General features: G+C 32.8%; 3 protein-coding genes across 3 annotated transcripts; all 3 read right to left on the bottom strand.

Moving 5' to 3' along the window:
• Window positions 1–979: 979 nt before the first annotated feature.
• Window positions 980–2,179, bottom strand: LOC131628063 (F-box/kelch-repeat protein At3g23880-like). Its single transcript, XM_058898924.1, has one exon. It carries the CDS (start codon window positions 2,177–2,179, stop codon window positions 980–982), a length of 1,200 nt encoding a protein of 399 aa, XP_058754907.1.
• A 6,671-nt stretch (window positions 2,180–8,850) lies between these two features.
• Window positions 8,851–11,846, bottom strand: LOC131628090 (aluminum-activated malate transporter 14-like). Its single transcript, XM_058898948.1, has 6 exons — window positions 10,921–11,846; window positions 10,685–10,825; window positions 10,272–10,544; window positions 10,041–10,162; window positions 9,807–9,950; window positions 8,851–9,625 (listed from the first exon to the last, which is right to left on the bottom strand). Exons 1-6 carry the CDS (start codon window positions 11,207–11,209, stop codon window positions 8,975–8,977), a joined length of 1,620 nt encoding a protein of 539 aa, XP_058754931.1. The 5' UTR covers window positions 11,210–11,846; the 3' UTR covers window positions 8,851–8,974.
• A 136-nt stretch (window positions 11,847–11,982) lies between these two features.
• On the bottom strand, window positions 11,983–16,970 carry LOC131628091 (uncharacterized). The gene is made up of 7 exons (XM_058898949.1): window positions 16,312–16,970; window positions 16,106–16,208; window positions 15,912–15,977; window positions 14,268–14,450; window positions 14,067–14,163; window positions 12,444–12,580; window positions 11,983–12,346 (listed from the first exon to the last, which is right to left on the bottom strand). Exons 1-6 carry the CDS (start codon window positions 16,892–16,894, stop codon window positions 12,455–12,457), a joined length of 1,158 nt encoding a protein of 385 aa, XP_058754932.1. The 5' UTR covers window positions 16,895–16,970; the 3' UTR covers window positions 11,983–12,346; window positions 12,444–12,454.
• Between the last annotated feature and the right edge of the window lie 785 nt (window positions 16,971–17,755).

The following is a 17,755-nucleotide window of genomic DNA, read 5'->3' on the forward strand; positions in this document are numbered from 1 at the left end:
GGTTTTGTATGTTTATCATGTATAATAATTATATTTTATTTATTTCTCATGCAAACAAATACATAATCATGCTGCAATTCATAGGGTGTAAGATACGGTGTATGTTTTTCTAGTGTCAAAATAGCAAGGCTCTATATTAAATAGTAAAAAATTTAAGTTTTCAAAATTTTTATCCTATGGTTGAGGTTTTATCACATCATCATCCTATATGAATCCGAAAATAACAAGCAAAAAAAGGGGACACCACGTAAAAAAGCCCTACGATACATCCATGTACCTACATAAAGAGGAAAAAAACGGTTCAGTTATGACTCAGCCCAAACATCACACAACTCACCACAATTCCACGATTTTCTCAGTCCTTCTTACTCCCTAAATTTTCTCTAACAGCTCACCACTCCTCACTCCACCAAATCAGTAGCAAAACATTCCCCAAATTTCTCTAACCATATCACAAATGTCCACAATTTTTTTACATTTCACAAATGAAAAGGAAGCAAGCAACTCATGAAAAATATTCTAATAAGGTAAAACTGTATTCTGACATATCACATGTAAATTAGACAACTGATACAGACCATTACTAGAATACTACCAGAACAAAATATCTCACTCAGACCCTAGAATTAAAAATTGCAAAGGACTTAATTTTTGTCACATGCACTTTTAAATATTTCATCTCTATCTGATATTGAATGAAGCATGTTTTGCAAGGGTTCATTGTGAGGAAAACATTACAGCAGCCTGTAGAAACCAACAAATGATACAAAATTGAGAATAGTAATGTAAATAATAAGAGAAATTTATAATTAATGGTGAAAGATTTCAATGGTTGTTAACAACATAAAATATAATCTCAACTCTAACTAACAAATAAATGAAAAATAACATAGCAATTTATCAGGTCGCATGCATACACCGAATTTATTAAGCTATAGATTGCATTTGAGTCTCTAATTCTGGTCCCATAGCACAACATCTACAGAGGCCATATCAAGCTCTCAACATAGACATCTTCTGTCACCATCTCACCTTGGATGTTTTTCTGAAAATTAGGAATCTTAAAAGTATTGTTTATGGAATCATAAATCACCAAACCATATTTCTCATTAAAAAAATCCACCAGCACTTGATCATCCTTTGAAATATATAATGCTCTGGAATAACCATAAACACCACATTCTTTCGTGTAAGGAACGCTTACCAATTTAGTCCAAGACTTTTCATTTCCAAATTCTTTCATAATCCAAACATCAGAAAACTCGTTCCTTTGAAAAACAATTGACAAACAGCCCCTCAATATCCCGAAGCTAATAAAAGACGTAATAACATCAAAGGCAGGAATCAAAAGTTTTTGATAGGACTCTTTCTCCAAATCAAGAGAAACAATGAGACGCGTGCGAGAGGCCGAATCATATGTCAACCAATTAACGGAGTCATTCAGAAATATTCCCCGAGGCATAGGAGTGAGTCTAGGACCTGGAAAGTCCTGAATCCTTCGCCAACAATCGGTACCTACAATATGAACATGGACTTCTTTGTTGCTACCAAGGAGATTAAGAGCAACAATCTTATAATTATTAGTGAAACGATCATGCAGTAAGGTAAATTCGCTTTGAACAAAACTTTGGTCTGGAACTGGAAATATTATTGGAGGCAATTTTTTGAATTTTCTAATAGAAGGGTTACACAATATAGCTGAAGAACTACCTATCTTAAAACATATCATGCCGTCACAAATGGAAGATCTCATACCACCATAGTCTTCTTTGATAAGAATCTCTACGATAGAGTAGTTGACCTGTTGGACGGTGGTAGTTGAGGCGGAGCCGAAGATAGAGGAGATCGGAGAATGACATAGAACGAACTCCTTTGGGGAATGAATAGGGGTTCGGATGAGGTGGTGGCGTTCATGGTTAGAGGTTGACAAGCGGAGTTGCTTGTTGGCGAAGTTGGAATCCCGGGAGATAAGAGAATTCCATGATTTGCAGACGCAGCGGAGTTGAAGGAGGTGTTTCACGGATAGTCGACACAGTATTTCTTCGATCAGATCGAATGAAAGAGGTGGCGCGTGAAGGGAATTGCTGAGAGACAGTGATGTTAGGGCTGTGGTTGTTTCCTCCGGAGAAGAACAAGCGGTGTCATTTAGGGCACCGCATTTGCTACCTCCCAATCCCATCACATGAAAACCCTAACGAAGAAGGTTAGGAGAGTGACGATGAGAGTACAGTAGTACTACTAACCGTTTTATAAACTTATTTATTTCTAGGGTTCGGTTAACTTGGCACATTTTAAGGATACTTTGACTAAAAAATTTGACTGAAAATAAAATTAGATTTCAAATTTTTAAAAATTGATTGTATATTTTGGAGTCAAATTACTAATACCCTAAGATTTTTCATTTCATAACTTACAAACTAAAAAATAGGACACTAAGAATAAAACTTTATCCACAGTGGAATAAAAACCCGAGTTTGTGTAATTGAGTCTGTTGCTGTTACAGTATTATTGGTGTTGATTTTCTTGTAAGGGTTGGAGAGCACCTCTAGTACTCCTTGTCTTAATACAAGAGTTGCTTATTAAAAAAAAAAATTTATTATGACAATAATTTTAATTAAATAATAAAAAAAATTAATTATTTAATAATTAATTAATTAAACAAAGACATCATTTTTACTATTTTTTTTACTCTATAAATTTTACTATTTAAATTTTATGATTTGTTCCTATTCTTTTTAATTTTGTTGAAAATATATATTTATTATATTTTTTTAAGACACACAAACTATTAAATTATTGTTTATACATATCATTATATTTAAAATTACTAATTTAAACTATAATACTTATTATTAAATTATTTATTATTAATTAAATAAAACTTTTCTGCATATCATACGAGTGGACGTCTAGTACATTTTAAAAAAATATTTTTATAAATAATTTATTAACTTATGTTTTGGGTTACAAGCATTTACTTCATTTTAAAATAAAATATATTAAACCAATAATAAATATAGTTATTTATGAGAATGAGATTAAAATTTTCTTTAAACGTATATAATTAAGAGTTTAATAGATACTTAGAGTAAAGATGTAACGTTTTGTTAAGTGTTTTCCTTCGAATATTTATTTAACAAAAGAATATATTCTGAAAATTATTTTTAAACCCTTCTTTGATCATGTTTAAATTAATTTAATTTTAAGTGTAAATTTGACTAATTTTATTTTTTTCATAAGCAACTCTTGTATAAAGATTAGGAGTACTAGGGTACTCCAACCCTTACAAGAAAGACACAAGATTCAGCTCTAGGTTACAGAAAAAACATAAACATAAAAGAGGGTTTTTATACCACACATAGAAATTACATTTGATGATTCCCTTACAACCTAAAGCAACCCTCCACCAAGAGTACCATAGTATCATATAAAATAAGTCCTCAATGTCCACTTTTGCACGGTTGAAAATTATATAATTTCTCACCTTTCAAATACACCAGCAAATTGTTATCCATATCTTTGCAGCCCTATTACTCTTCATTTTACCTTCCAATTATTCAACCCAATTCAATAGGTGCCCACAACAATCCAATCTAGTTGACATATGAATATCCATCCACATTAAAATTTTACTCTTCAATGGTGCTAGCTTGGTACAGTGCATAAACAAATGTTATGAGTCTTTAACCTGTAAATCAAATAACACACACAATGTTTCTTGATCTTGAGCTATAATATTTCTTCTACGAAGTTGTCTCCGGGTTGGTAGCCTATCTCTTAACAATCTACATCCAAATATCTAGATTTTTGAAGGAACAACTGCTCCTCAAATGGTTCTAAGACCCTCTTTTAGTACAACAACTATAGCTGCACTTCCTTGTTGATTGATCTTATCGTACCACGACTTCATGGTAAAGCATTTGGATGTGTCAAATGACCATATGAACGCATCTTGAACAAGTTTGATAGGGTTGATTCCAACCAAACAAAGCTTGCAGTTCTGCATATTTCCTAGACGCCTCTCTCCCCAAAACTTCTTCACCTTTAAACAGATACCAACACCATACATCTCCATTCCAATTTCCAAAATTATAAACAACTTCGTCTTTGAACATCACTTCCGTATAAAGGTAAGGAAAATGCTCGGCCAGTGTGCCTCTCCCTAACCAGTTATTCTTCCAAAACATAATTTTTTTCCATCACCTATTCTAGCAGTGATTTTTTTCATCACTCCTTCAACCTCTTCACACAGCTCCATGATATCCCTCCGCTATATGGACTCTTTGGATTTAGAGATTATTTCCTCACAGCCCCACATTCTATTCCTCACATTCCCATATCTAACCTTCAGCACTCCACTCCAAATTGTATTTTGTTTAATTTATAGAAGATTAGCATTTTTTTTAAATAAGCATAGAAGATTAGCATTAATTTGCTTACATGTCAACAACACTTTCATTAATGGTGAACTACATGGAGAAGTTTATATGAATCAACCTCTAAGCTTCATTTATTCAAATCTATTTTTAGTTTTCAAACTGCTTCATTTATTCAAATCTATTGTTAGTTTTCAAACTTAGCAAAGTTATCTATGGTGCATCTCCCTTAGTCTTTTCACTTCCACCTAACCTAGAACCTAGGATAGTTAGAGGTTTAAGATCAAGCACAGCCTCTATTATGGTCTCCCCGCAACAGTTCTCGATGAGCCGCAACCTCAGCATCAAAGAGGTTCTCACTCCCTTACAACAAAGAAAGTTCAGCTTGATCAGAAACATACCCAACAAGATCACCTTGGGACTGACCAGACTGAAAGCAACGTGAACCTTGGGTGAGGTGCAGTGCACTAGCGAGCGACTTCCTTCCCCAAAACAAAAAAAATGCCGCTATCATTATCATGCACGAAGTTAAGCTTTGTTTTCGCGACGCTGGAGCTCAGCTAGTTAGAGCAGAGGGCTGAAAATCCTTCATGGTTCGATTCCACTTCGAGTGAATAATTTCTAGGCCATCTTCCATCCGCCTTTTTGTTTTAAACAGGGCAAATTCTCGAGGATGTTTGTAAGGATAGATTGTTCGTAAGGATGCTCGGTCGCATCATTAGTGCTGGATGTTTAAAGGTTCTAAAACCTCGCTTCCCCTTTAATCCATGAACTTCAGGTAACAACATAATATGAGTGAAGTTGCATGTCTCTATTATATTAAGGGGGAGATCCCCAATACGGTTTTGTTGCTTGTCTTCTAAACTTTTGTTTCGTTTATGTTTGTTTATTGAGACTCCTCGTCAATTGAACATCTTTGAATTGAGATTTGAAATACCCACCATCTTATAAGTCAATTTTATAGGGATGAATTTGGTGAAACTCTAATAAGCATAATTTGGAGAGTAGCATTCAGATGGTCATTTGAGTTGTGATCATATAACATTTTTTTCTTAAAATTTTTCAAAATCTCTCGTTCTGAGTCAATAATTTTGTTTGAAAACACAATTCAATTGTATTTCGACATCATAAACATCATAATCGTTTGAAATTAGAGGTAATGCACACTAGATGCAAATCATTCACTCATCATTAATAGTTGGATCTGATCAGACATTCTTCCAGAATCCACATCAAGACAAACATAAACAGTTATAACTATTGATCCTATATAACCTTGTTCACGTGCCACAACAAATATTTTTTCTTTCACTCTTGCAAGCTACACAAGGAGAGATACAACTAAAGGTGTATCATATTGGGGGCACCTGCATCCACAAGATTTATTATTTGTTTAAAAATGTTTAAATATTTTATATTAAAAAGTTAAGTGTTGCCCCTTAAAAGAATAATATTTTAAGAAAGTAATAAAAAAAGAAGATAAGCAATTTGTCATGTCATTAAAAATTTTTAAAGATAAAAGTGTGATGGGAATTGAATACATGGTTGTGATTGATTGACAGTGTAAAACTGTTTTACACTGTCAATGCATATCCATTAAGCCCATAAAAAAATATATGGTTTATTTATTTTTTAAGTTGGTTCTAAATTTTGCGTGTGATAATTATAACTATTTGAAAGTATTTTTCTTCAATAATAATAAAAGATTGAAAATATTTCTATTGTGAAAAATCAAATATTCAATTGTATAAGAGATCAATTATAATGAACGATTAATAGTATTATAAAAAAAATACAATAATTTTAAGATATGAAGACACGTATATGGGTTGGGATCATCTCCATTTTCTCTCTTTAGTTTTCCTCTCCATTACTATAGTTTTGAAGAATTTTATGTGTATTAAAACTAAATATGATCATTAAATATTACATTATTACATTTATATTTTCAAAACTTAAGATAATAGAAGAAATGAAAAAAATAAAAAATAGAGAGGATCTTAACCCAACGTACACAAGAAACAATTAAAATTTACAAATGTAATGAATTTATTAAATATGATACATATATGAAGAGATATCTAGCTTTAATGTATCTTATTTTTCATTCAATTTTATTATTTATCTAAATTATTTTATTTATAATTAATTTGTCATTTTTATTTAATTAAACATCTATCTTTCATTAATCACAAAAAAGAAATTGTATATACTTAGGGCCCGTTTGTTTTGACTTTTTTAAAAAATGATTTTGATAGTATTATAAAATTTTGTGAAAAAATTTTTTACAAAGAAATTTTTTATAAAAGTTTCAAATAAAAATTTTGTTTGAATAGTTATTCTTAAAATGTGATTTTAGTTATTTCATTTATTTATGAAAAAAACTTGGATATCAAAATTTCAAAAAATCACTTAATTTTGAAGCTATTTCAAATAGATTTTTATAAAAATCATTTTTGAAATACAACTTTTTAAAAAAATTGCGATTTTGACTAAGTTTTGATCTTCAATAATTTATGTTTATATTCTAGGATGGCAAAATTAGTGTTTCATTTGCTATTATACATTTTATTGAAAAAGCATGCATATGCAGTAGTAGTGATAATATTATCATTTAATTACTTAAATGTTAATATATTTTTATATAATTTTTTTGTAATATATAATATTTGAACCGACTAATAAATAGTTCTCGACCTGCCCCTAACTACACACATCAGTCTGGTATTCTAATCTTAGGCGCATTCCTACTGCCTATTGTGTTGTATTGGAAGAGTTCATACTTACACATCATCAATTGTGTACTAGCAAGATAATTTTATTTAGATATACATCTAAATTTAAAATGAGTTATTTAATTCTATAATAATAATAATAATAATAATAATAATAATATAAATTCAATTTTAATATTTAAAAATAAAAATTGTGGCTTTCTTTAATAGATAGATACTTGATAATTGGTCTGCTGTATTCGAAAGAGCTCATACTCCCACATCATCGATTGTCTGTTCAGTATCGAAATAATATTGCTGACTAATCTTACTTGACCTTATTACCAAAATTATTGATAAGTGTTAGTGCTTGGAACTTATTGCTACTATTGTTTGACTACATTTTATTCCATTAATTGATGTTTCAAAAGTACATACTTTACTTTAGGGGTGTTCAAAAATATGGTTAATTGAATTGTATACTACAACTGAATTGTTTTGCACCATTAAAAAACTGAACTACTTAAATGGTTAATGAACTGAACCATTTAATTTAAACAATTCAATTTCAGTTTAAAACCAGTTTAGAACCAGTTTCGTTTTATAAACTGGTTCGAAAATATTTGTTTTTTCCAAAAACCAAAAATAATAATTTAGCACAAAAAAAAATTAAAATTTATTTTCCTGAAAATTTAAAAAATCTAAAAAAAAAATTCCTAGAAAATTTAAAAATATTTATTTTCCTGAAAATTTAAAAATCTAAAAATAATTTTTTCCTAAAAAATTAAAGATATTTATTTTCCTGAAAATCAAAAAAATCTAAAAATTATTTTTTCCTAAAAAATTAAAAAAAAAATCTGTAAAAATATATTTACTGTATGTAATATTTTTATGATTCAATAAATTATGTTTACTTGAAACTTTAAATCCATTTAAATATTTTAAAAATATGAAATAAAATTATGAAGTATAAATTTAATCAATAATTTATATTAACATTGAAGGTCACTACAAAGAATGGTTATCTTTTGAACCCATAATAAATTTTAATTATTTAGTTAAAAAAGAAAAAACAATGTATAGTTGGACATATCACTGGCGTAGCTGTTCACGTATGCCCTAATATTCAGTGCATAGGTTGATAAAATAAAAAACAAATATTCGTAAGATAAGTTTCAAACAGGGACTCTTGTTTGTTTCAAAAAGAAAACCATGCCATAAATACAGAGGCAATGGAGCGCATAAAGTATAACAAAGCATATGGCAATCCAGATAAAAACCAAATTATTTATAGCGTAATATATATATATATATATATATATATATATATATATATATATATATATATATATATATATATATATATATATATATATATATATATATATATATATATATATAAAGATAAAAAAGAGAGGGAGATAAATTAAAAAAAAATATTATAAAATAAATTTGACTTTTAAATATAAATTGGTTTTAAACCAGTTTATAACTAGAAGTTGATTGTAAACCAGTTTATAGATACAATCTGGTTCAAAACCAATTTAAAACTGAATTGAAACTGCTTTAACAATTAATTGGTTTTTTATTAAAATGGTTTTTAAAAACTGAACTGAACCACTAATTTGGTTCAGTTCAGTGCAGTTCTTGAACCACGAACACCCCTACTTTACTTCCACAGACAATGTTAACACTATTCAGCCAAATCATATGTAGTCTTCCTTGCTTATTAAAATAAATCTAGTTTATGATGTGTCAGAGTGTTCATGGTATTGGATAGATCCTATCAAGGAATAATAATTAGGAATTATCTCTCAAAGAAATCAAACTTCAAGAACAAACATGTATAACTTTACTCATGGGATGATAAACAATTAGTAACAATTATTCTGCTCCATATGAAGGCAATTCATTATCAACTATATTCATTTTTGGTCTCTCACAAGTCACAACAATACTCTCATCATCATCATCTTTGAATTCTCTAAAGTGTGACATTCTGCCCAACTCTTCAACTTTATCCATAACATGATCTAGTTTTGCTACCATCTCCACTAGCAATGAAGTGAAAGCAGCAAAAGGTAGTGCTTCTGAGAATTTGAGGCTAGTGATGATAATCTTACTAAGTTGCGGCCTCAAAACCTTCTGGTGTACTTGTCCTTCTTTTGTTTGTTCTCGAGAATGCTCTTTGGATTTACTTCCAGTTGGGGAACAACAATCGCTTTTAACTCTTGATAATGAGGCTCTAGTTTCTTCTTCATGTTTGTAAGAGTTTGGAGTTCTGGGGGTTTTGGGAGTTTTAGGGGATATGAGTGTTCGACTTCCACCATTCCTCGAGCCTAGTAAGAGTTGGGGCTGAGATTTCAAGGCATTGTCAAGGTCTTGTAAAGCTTCATTGAGATTGTTTGAGAGTATTTGAAGGGAAAACTGATGCTTTTTCCTTATGCTGTTGGCCATTATCCTTAGTACTTTTGATACTTCTTGTGCAAGTTTGATACAAGAATCTTTGTATAGATCACGGATTGACCTTGGTGTCTTCATGAATCATACGTTAAATAATAGATAAGTTAAAAGGACATATTCAAGAATAAAATAACAATGATCAACCTTATAGATGCAAGTGGAAGCGATTTCTTGTGAAAAATATGAGTTAGCATAGTGAGATAAAGTGGTAAGTTGTTTCAACTTGGAAATGAAATGAAATGAAAGATAGTACCTGAATTTCAGACTGAAGACATCCATGTAGTGCTACAACGGTATAACTAAAATGACGAAGAGAAGCTCCTACTTTTGTGTATTGCTGCCATGGGATCCTGTGGCAGATTCTTGAGTATCTTGGCTCCCAATTTGCTTGCATTGCCTGTGAAATTCTACACTGTAAGATCGTCTGTTACATAGAAGGAGAAATTTCGGATACACTTACTTGACGGAAAAAAGGATACTAACTTACCAGTGTTTCATCCTTAGCTTTAGAGTCTAAAACGGCCTCGTAGCACTTGTAAATAGGATCCTCACATGAATCATCTTCATTTGCTTGTTTTTCAGAATCATAAAAATATTTCATGACAGAAACTGCATCATTGTTTTCACACTCAATTATGTGGATTTAGGAAATATAAATACTCTTGAGCAGTTATTGTTTTCACAGATAGCATTGTTTCTTAAAGTTCGGTCACCTTACCTTCTATAGAGTTGGCTAAGCCTTCAAGCTTTGATATAGTAGAATTATGGAGTTCTTCGCCTGACCAGTTTGGAAATACCAATATGCTCATCACAAGACAAAGACCAACACCTATAGTTATGGTGGTCATTCGATCTTTTCCAATGGCCAAGACATTATCGACGCGGTAACTTGATACAATTATCAAATTAAAGGTCAAGAGAAATATCAAAACACCATAGTCGTAATTCTTTTTTATATAAGGAATGAACCTCACATACGTAGCTGCTGCTCCTGCAAAACCAACCGTGAAACAACGGTTATCGAAAGTATTTGGGAATCTCCAGACACAAGACAGAAAACTTTATCAGAACTACATTGTAAGATAACGAAAACTAGAAGCATGGGAAAATTAAAGTCGAGAATATAGTTACCTAAAAGAAAAACTGCAGCACCGATAAAAACTGCTTGAAAAATATGACCAGGAATATCCGCAAGATACCGAATAAAAAATGCCAATGATCCTGCTAACAAAGTTCCCAATCCTCTATTAAGTCCTTTGCATAAGGTTCCCCCTGCAGTGATAATCGATCATTCATTAATACCTATGAAGTTGTGATCTAAACACATATATAAATTGAAATGTGACATAGAAATGAGAATAGCATACCTACAGTGAACTCCATGACCACAACTACTGTCATGACAGCCCATATAGCATTTGTTCCTATCCCTTTGAACAATGGCTCCATTAGATACAACAAAGACACAAGTGATAAAGCCAAACCAACTTTCAGTGAATGGAATATCCTTTTTGGATCATCTTTGCCAACTTTCCAAATTGTCCTTCTCATTAAACCTGGAAATCTTTTCACTTTATCAGCAAAACTGTAAAATGATTTCCAATAACTTGAGCTACTCATAGTATTGTTGTTTGTTTCATTCATCAAAACTCTCATGCCTAATGTGAAGTACTCATCACAAGTTCTAATTCGGCGTAAAGAAGGATATTAAAACAGTAAGGACTTATTTTTATGTATTTTTCTTTGATAGTGGATACTGCATTGGATACTACTTTTAGAACAGATGAAAATAATAACAAAATGTTTATGAAGAGAAAGACACTGGCTGCTTTCAATGATGCTTAGAGTCAATATATGTTGGTCCTACATGGCATGCAGCACTTATTTATTGGTCACTGATCCAACAATACAGGTTGTGCTTCATGTTATTGCTTTTAAGTTTATTGTTAAATATAAGCTACTTGCTTAGATTATAATCATGATGATTTTTTTATATTGTAAAGCTTGTCGTAAGCTTAGTCTAACGAGGATGGCTACTGCCTACAAGCATATTTAAAGTTTTAATCCTAGTACAACAAAAAAACTCCACATTCCAACCTCTTCAATCCAATCAATTGAGTTGTTTTTTTAACTACAAACAATACTAAAGGACAACCAAAGCAGACAGCATCTTAAAAAACAGTGCCTCAAACTTGTAACATTAATATATGCAAAGATCGATGATGGTTGAGACAAAAAGTTATGAATGTGACAGTTGTCACGGATCAATAAGAGAATATAAATTTAGCAGAACTAAAAGCAAATCCCTTAAACTTGGTAGGAAAACATAGTTAAGTCGTGAACAATATTAATAGAGACTATATTTGAGCTTTGAAATATGAAATCAATAAAAACCAATTTGTAAAAGACTAAACTGATGGTCATCAATATGAAAACAAAATGAATCTAAGAGTCTAACTAGAATCATGATGGTCAATATAGTTATATGTTACATGTATTATCCATTGAGAATTGAAATGTAGTAAGACTTAATTAATGATGGCTCAACGACTGATTCGAAAATCTGTATCTATCTTTCTAATTTTACAATGAAGTTTAGATCCTACAATAATCCTCTAGTTGATCCGGGAGTGACTCCATGACAAGCCATGGTGGGTCCTATCAACAAATAAGAACTCGCAGATGATATGAATGGACAGAAAATTCCATCACCAGGATTGAGCTAGCAGCCTAATAATTCTGCTTCAAATATGAACTCCTTGTTACTGAAATTGTTTCAGGCTTTTTTGCATCCTGCAATCGATGATCATTGAAAACATTACAGCGGAAATCTTTAACTAAATGCAGAATAAAATTTGAGATAGATGTGGAAACAGTTAATTTCCCTCACCTAGCATGAATTTATCGGAACTCGTCGTGGTAATCAGTATACTCATCTTCATCATCATTGAAAATAGCACTATAAAATACATAGGGATTCTCAATCATCTCAAGCAAAGTGAGGCGCCCATCTTTGTCACTGTCTGCCTGTCATAACATTATACAATGATTAGTGGTTATTGATGAAATTAATTAATGATGTAATTCATCGGATGTTGGAATGCTTTTTGAATTATTAGGTCAATATCAGCTTCTTTTAACATTATCCCCAACGGGAAAGTAGAATTAAAAGGAGCAATTTATCATTAAAATAATTGCAGAAAAATAAATCAAATATTTTTATAAGAGATCAAGGGAAAGTAGAATTATCAATTGCAAGCTAAAGTCCCGATTTATTTTTTAAAAAATTAACTAACTAAAAAGTAGCAACCAGTATTACCAATCTTCATGGCTATAGTAATAAGCATTATAGTTCTAACAAAGAAGTGTACAAAAAAAGAAGGATGAAGAATTGCCTACAGAACCATCATCAAGGTATAGAATATCAGCTTTATTAAGTAAATGACATCAAACATTGTTGTTCTGATATGTTGGCCAACGAAAACATCTAGTGATAAAACTCTTGGACCTACTATTTCCATAAGAATCCAGTAGGTGGAATGGCCCAAGGGAGGACCACCATATGGCAGGCCTCTCCTCAGTTATCATCCAACCTATTATTTTTTATGCTATCTTAGATCTGGTTGGTTCGTCTCTGAAGTATTATTATTGTTAAGTTGTTTTGTCAATTTCTAATTTGAAATTATTACATCAAGCATTAAACTAGGGATTATAAGGTGGATGGGTTGGTTTGAAGGGAAGGACACAAGGGTTGGAGTAGTAAGGTGGCCTAGCAACTTTCCCCACCAACATAACACATTAACATTTGTTATTAAGATCAGAGTTGTCGATAGCAGCCGCTATCGGCGCTATCCCGGGATATCGGCCCGGAGCGGTGACACTCCGCTATTTGATGTTTAGCGGCAGCTATTTGATGTTTGGTAGGTAGCGGGAGCATGGCACCTCCCATCCCAAGCGGGTTTGAACTGTTTTGAACGCCAAAACCTAGATTTACCCTTAAAATAAATGAATCTGGTTTGATTTTATATTTGTTTTTCATTACCTCTGTTTTTCTAAATAATAGTCATTTAATAACTCTATTCCTCTTCTGTAATGGTTTTACATTAAATATATGTTTAATAGATTATTCATATAATTAGTCTAAAAAATAGTCAAATAACGGTTATCCCGCTATCCCATTTTTAGAGTCGGCCGTTCCGCTCCGCTATCCAGGATTGATAACTATGGTTAAGATAACATTAAGCATTAAACATCATTTATATTACATATTTCAGTTACTTTTAATTGTGATTATGAATCTTGTGATTCGATGAGATGCAATTTTAATTCAAAAATTAGCTCCATGCTGATATGGACCTGATCCAAGACAAAGGGACATAACACATGCTTCACAGTTTGAATTATGATTTGATAACTATGAACTTATGGTCATTTGTATATTCATATGATTTCACATGATCAAATGACACCTTTGTCAACAATAAGAGTGTAATTATTGTATGGGGTTCCCTACCTGTGAAATGATATATTCTGCCTGTTGCTTTGCATAATAATACTCGGATGGATGGAGTTTCCCAATTATAGGCAGTAGTTCAGTATCTGACAAATACCTGCACAGATAGAGATGAAAACCCAAAAGTGAATGATAGTTCGATAAAGAAACTGCAATAATGTTCCAGAGAAAGCACATTAAGGATGAAGAATAGGAAAATACCCGTCACCATCCTGGTCAAGCTGCGCAAACAGTTTTCTAGCTGGAGCATCCATTGGGTTATCAGATTCAGAATGATGGGAATCAGGGTGACTTTCTTCTTCATCATAGTTTCTTACCAAATCAAAGAGCCCGTGAAAAAATTCTTTGAAGTTGACCTTCCCATCTTTATCCGAGTCTCTTTCTCTATAATGAAATAAAAAGAGTACATAAGCATGAGTATGCCAAGGCCAGTCATACAAATAAGCTAACTGTATATAAGCTAAAGATCTCCCATTCTCTTAAGAAAAATAAAATTAACTAAAATATAAATAGGTTTATATTTCTATAAAAATTTCCAATATTGTAACTTCTTCTAGATGAGGACAGTGACTGCAAGGAAAATTAAAAAATCCAACCGTAACCATCAGCTGGGCTAGCCCAAGACGATTGAAACATTCAACTTCAATCCTAATTGGTTTCATGGATTTGGAATAACCACAAGAAATCCAGTCTTTAAGGCCCAAGTTAGTGAGGAGTGTTTATTTATTTAGACTAGAAAACAAGCAAATGATAAATAAGAGGAGTTATTTGAACACCATTATCGTCACCTAAATATTGAGGATTCCATTATAAGCTAAATACCTGAGTTAGATGCTCGTGTTTGGTACCAGGGTATAGGACTGTATTGTCTCTCATGATTCATGTCAAATATATGAACCCGTCTATTGTACGTATCTGGTGTGAATCTAAGAAGCCTAAGTAAAAAGCTATATCGGCTTATTTTTAATAGTGGGGTATAGGAGTTCCCACCTTCATCGGAACCTTTTGTTTCCAATCCCTTCCTTGGAAACAAAAACATGGGACAGTGGCAGTAATTTCATTCACGGCAATGTTTTATGACAGAGTAAATTTTCTAACTTTGTATAAAACGTTGAAATCCATATTTAGAGCCTCCACATTGTGGAGAATAATTTTCACAGCCATGAAAAATAAACACCCTTGTGGGAAACTGCAAACTGCAAACCCTCAAAGTTTTCCAGCAACATATCCGTGATTAAGGAAGATTTTCCCATGTTTCTTTCTAAAACATACGAGGTTCCTAACTATATTGTCAACACTTGATCTAAATTATTTAGTTGTCCAATCAGTAGCTATTTGAAAATAGTAAAGATGAGGCAGTGTATAAAATAAATAACGAGTGGGATTGAGAGATAGATCATCTTGTCATTCTGATAAAGAATTGGGGCTTTTGGGCATAAGGAGGTTCAAACCCTAAAAGTTTTGCAGCCCTGTATCTTTAATTCAGGAAGATTTCCCCTACTATTTTTGTACTACATATCAGGTTCCTTAACAGCTTATCTACTTAAGATTGTGAATGCATGAAAACTAGAGGCCCAAGCTTGTTTATCAGCCCTGTGTGTAGCATGCCAAATGTGAAATGGTAAATCATAATTAGGGGAATGAAATAGTTGCTACTTATTTAGTAACATGACACTTCAGAGTCATACTCGTGTCAAATGCATTTATCAATGCATCATACAGTACACAATGCCGGTTACTACAAACACATCAAGGGAAAATCTTTACAAACAGAAACAACTAAATCTAAAAGAAACTTATATCCACGCTGACAAATTTCTACGAAATATCATACAAATAACCTACCTGACTTCCTCCTTGCACAACCATTGTTGAAGCTTTGTATTATTACTATCAGCCGGGTGCAGAAAGCTGAAAAACAATAATAAACAAAAAAAAATTAACAATATACAAAATCATTAGCTCGAATGAAAAGCATCATGAACTAAATAAGCAAGTCCAAACAACAAAATTTCCTAACAAAAACAGTAGAAACTCACTCATTGAACTCAGTTAAGTTGAGAACACCATCTCCATCTGCATCAGACGCATTAAAATGCTCTTCTTTCCACCAACCCATATCATAACCAAAAGATTCTTGATCTGATAACAAATCACAACATTCAACAACAATAGATCTAGAGTGAGAAACAAAAACAAAAAAAAAAGGTATAAAAATAGAAAGAGAAGTAAATAAAATTATTACCTGCGGATTTAACCCAGCTAGGAGGATCATACTCAGAGAACGAAACGAAACCGTCACGATTCTTATCATGAAGTTCCATCTCTCTCTGAGACCGATGCAAAACCTCTCTATGAGCCTGTTGAAGATTCCACATAGTCAACTCATGAACATCGATGAGCGAATCCATCGGATCAACGTCGATTTTCGGGAAGAGAATCAAAAGGCGAGAAGTAACATTGAACTTATCTTCGTCATTGATGAAGTCTTCGGCGTTCATGAAGTCCTCCCACTCCGGCTGCGACTCGTGAGCGGGGGCCGAGTCGTCTTCGTGGTGGTGGAGTTCAGGGTGGGAATGATGAATGTGCTGTTGCTCCCATTGTTTGTCTTCGCGGTTGCGTTCGAGTTCGGCGACGAGGGGGTCGAAGGGGACGGGTTGGTGGTGGGAGTGGGAAGGGGAGAGAGTGAAGTTGGAGCGGAGTTTGAGACGGCGGTGACGGTGGGAAGAGTGGTGGTTGGTGGTGGTGGAGAAGGGGGAGTAGGAGGAGAGGAATAGAAGAACGAGGAGTGCTAAGATCGTGTAAATCAAAACTGAACCTAAACCCATTGCATTTCACGAAGAGGAAGAAGAAGAATAGAATAGATCTATAATATTTTCCTTTCATTTCAACCCACCTTCAATGTGTATATATGATATGATAGATCTCTTTTATTTTATATTTAGATTTTAATTTTTATTCAACATTTAAGTGGAGTTTCCAAAAAAAAAAAAAAGTAGAGAAAAAAAATCCACGGATAATTCATTATGCAACCCCTATAAATTATATATGGTACCTAGTATTTTTGTATTGACAAAAATGTCTTTCATATTTGATCTTATTGATGGATTAGAATCTGAAATGGGTTAGAAACGTCGAGTAGAATGTTGGTGATGGAGAGGATGGGGTGTACATGTAAGACACTCTAATGCTAAAGACAGTAGGAGCAAATATACGTTTGAGTGTTTTTAGAATTAGAAGAGAGGTTTTTATATTGCCCTCAGCGCTTGATCATTGGTTCATATTTGGGTTGGATCGGGAATTCAAACCCAAAAAATATGGTTGCGAGGATTTTAGGCGTAAAACTAGGAATCCTAGAAGGCTGTCTGAAACAAGTCGTTGAGGCGGACAAAGATGTACTTTTGGGCAGCAATGGTGCCTAGCGAGCAGGTATCGTCAGTCCCCGACGGAGGGGCAGAAGCGAAGTCTTGATGTTGGCTTACGTGGAGGCCTGGCCGAGAACGACGATGGGTTGGTCCTCTAGCGGGGTGAAGATGTGTCCTCGGTAGAGGAGATGGAGGAAAAGTGTTTTCCCTTGCCCTTAGTCAGATGGACCAATGTTATTAGGTCATTTTAGGTGTAGAAGCGGATTGGGTCATGTCTAGTCGTTGGGTTAGTCTAGAACAATACTATATACTTAAAAAATAGTT

Source organism: Vicia villosa, unplaced genomic scaffold (assembly GCF_029867415.1).
Source record: "Vicia villosa cultivar HV-30 ecotype Madison, WI unplaced genomic scaffold, Vvil1.0 ctg.000422F_1_1, whole genome shotgun sequence".
Taxonomy (NCBI): Eukaryota; Viridiplantae; Streptophyta; class Magnoliopsida; order Fabales; family Fabaceae; genus Vicia; species Vicia villosa.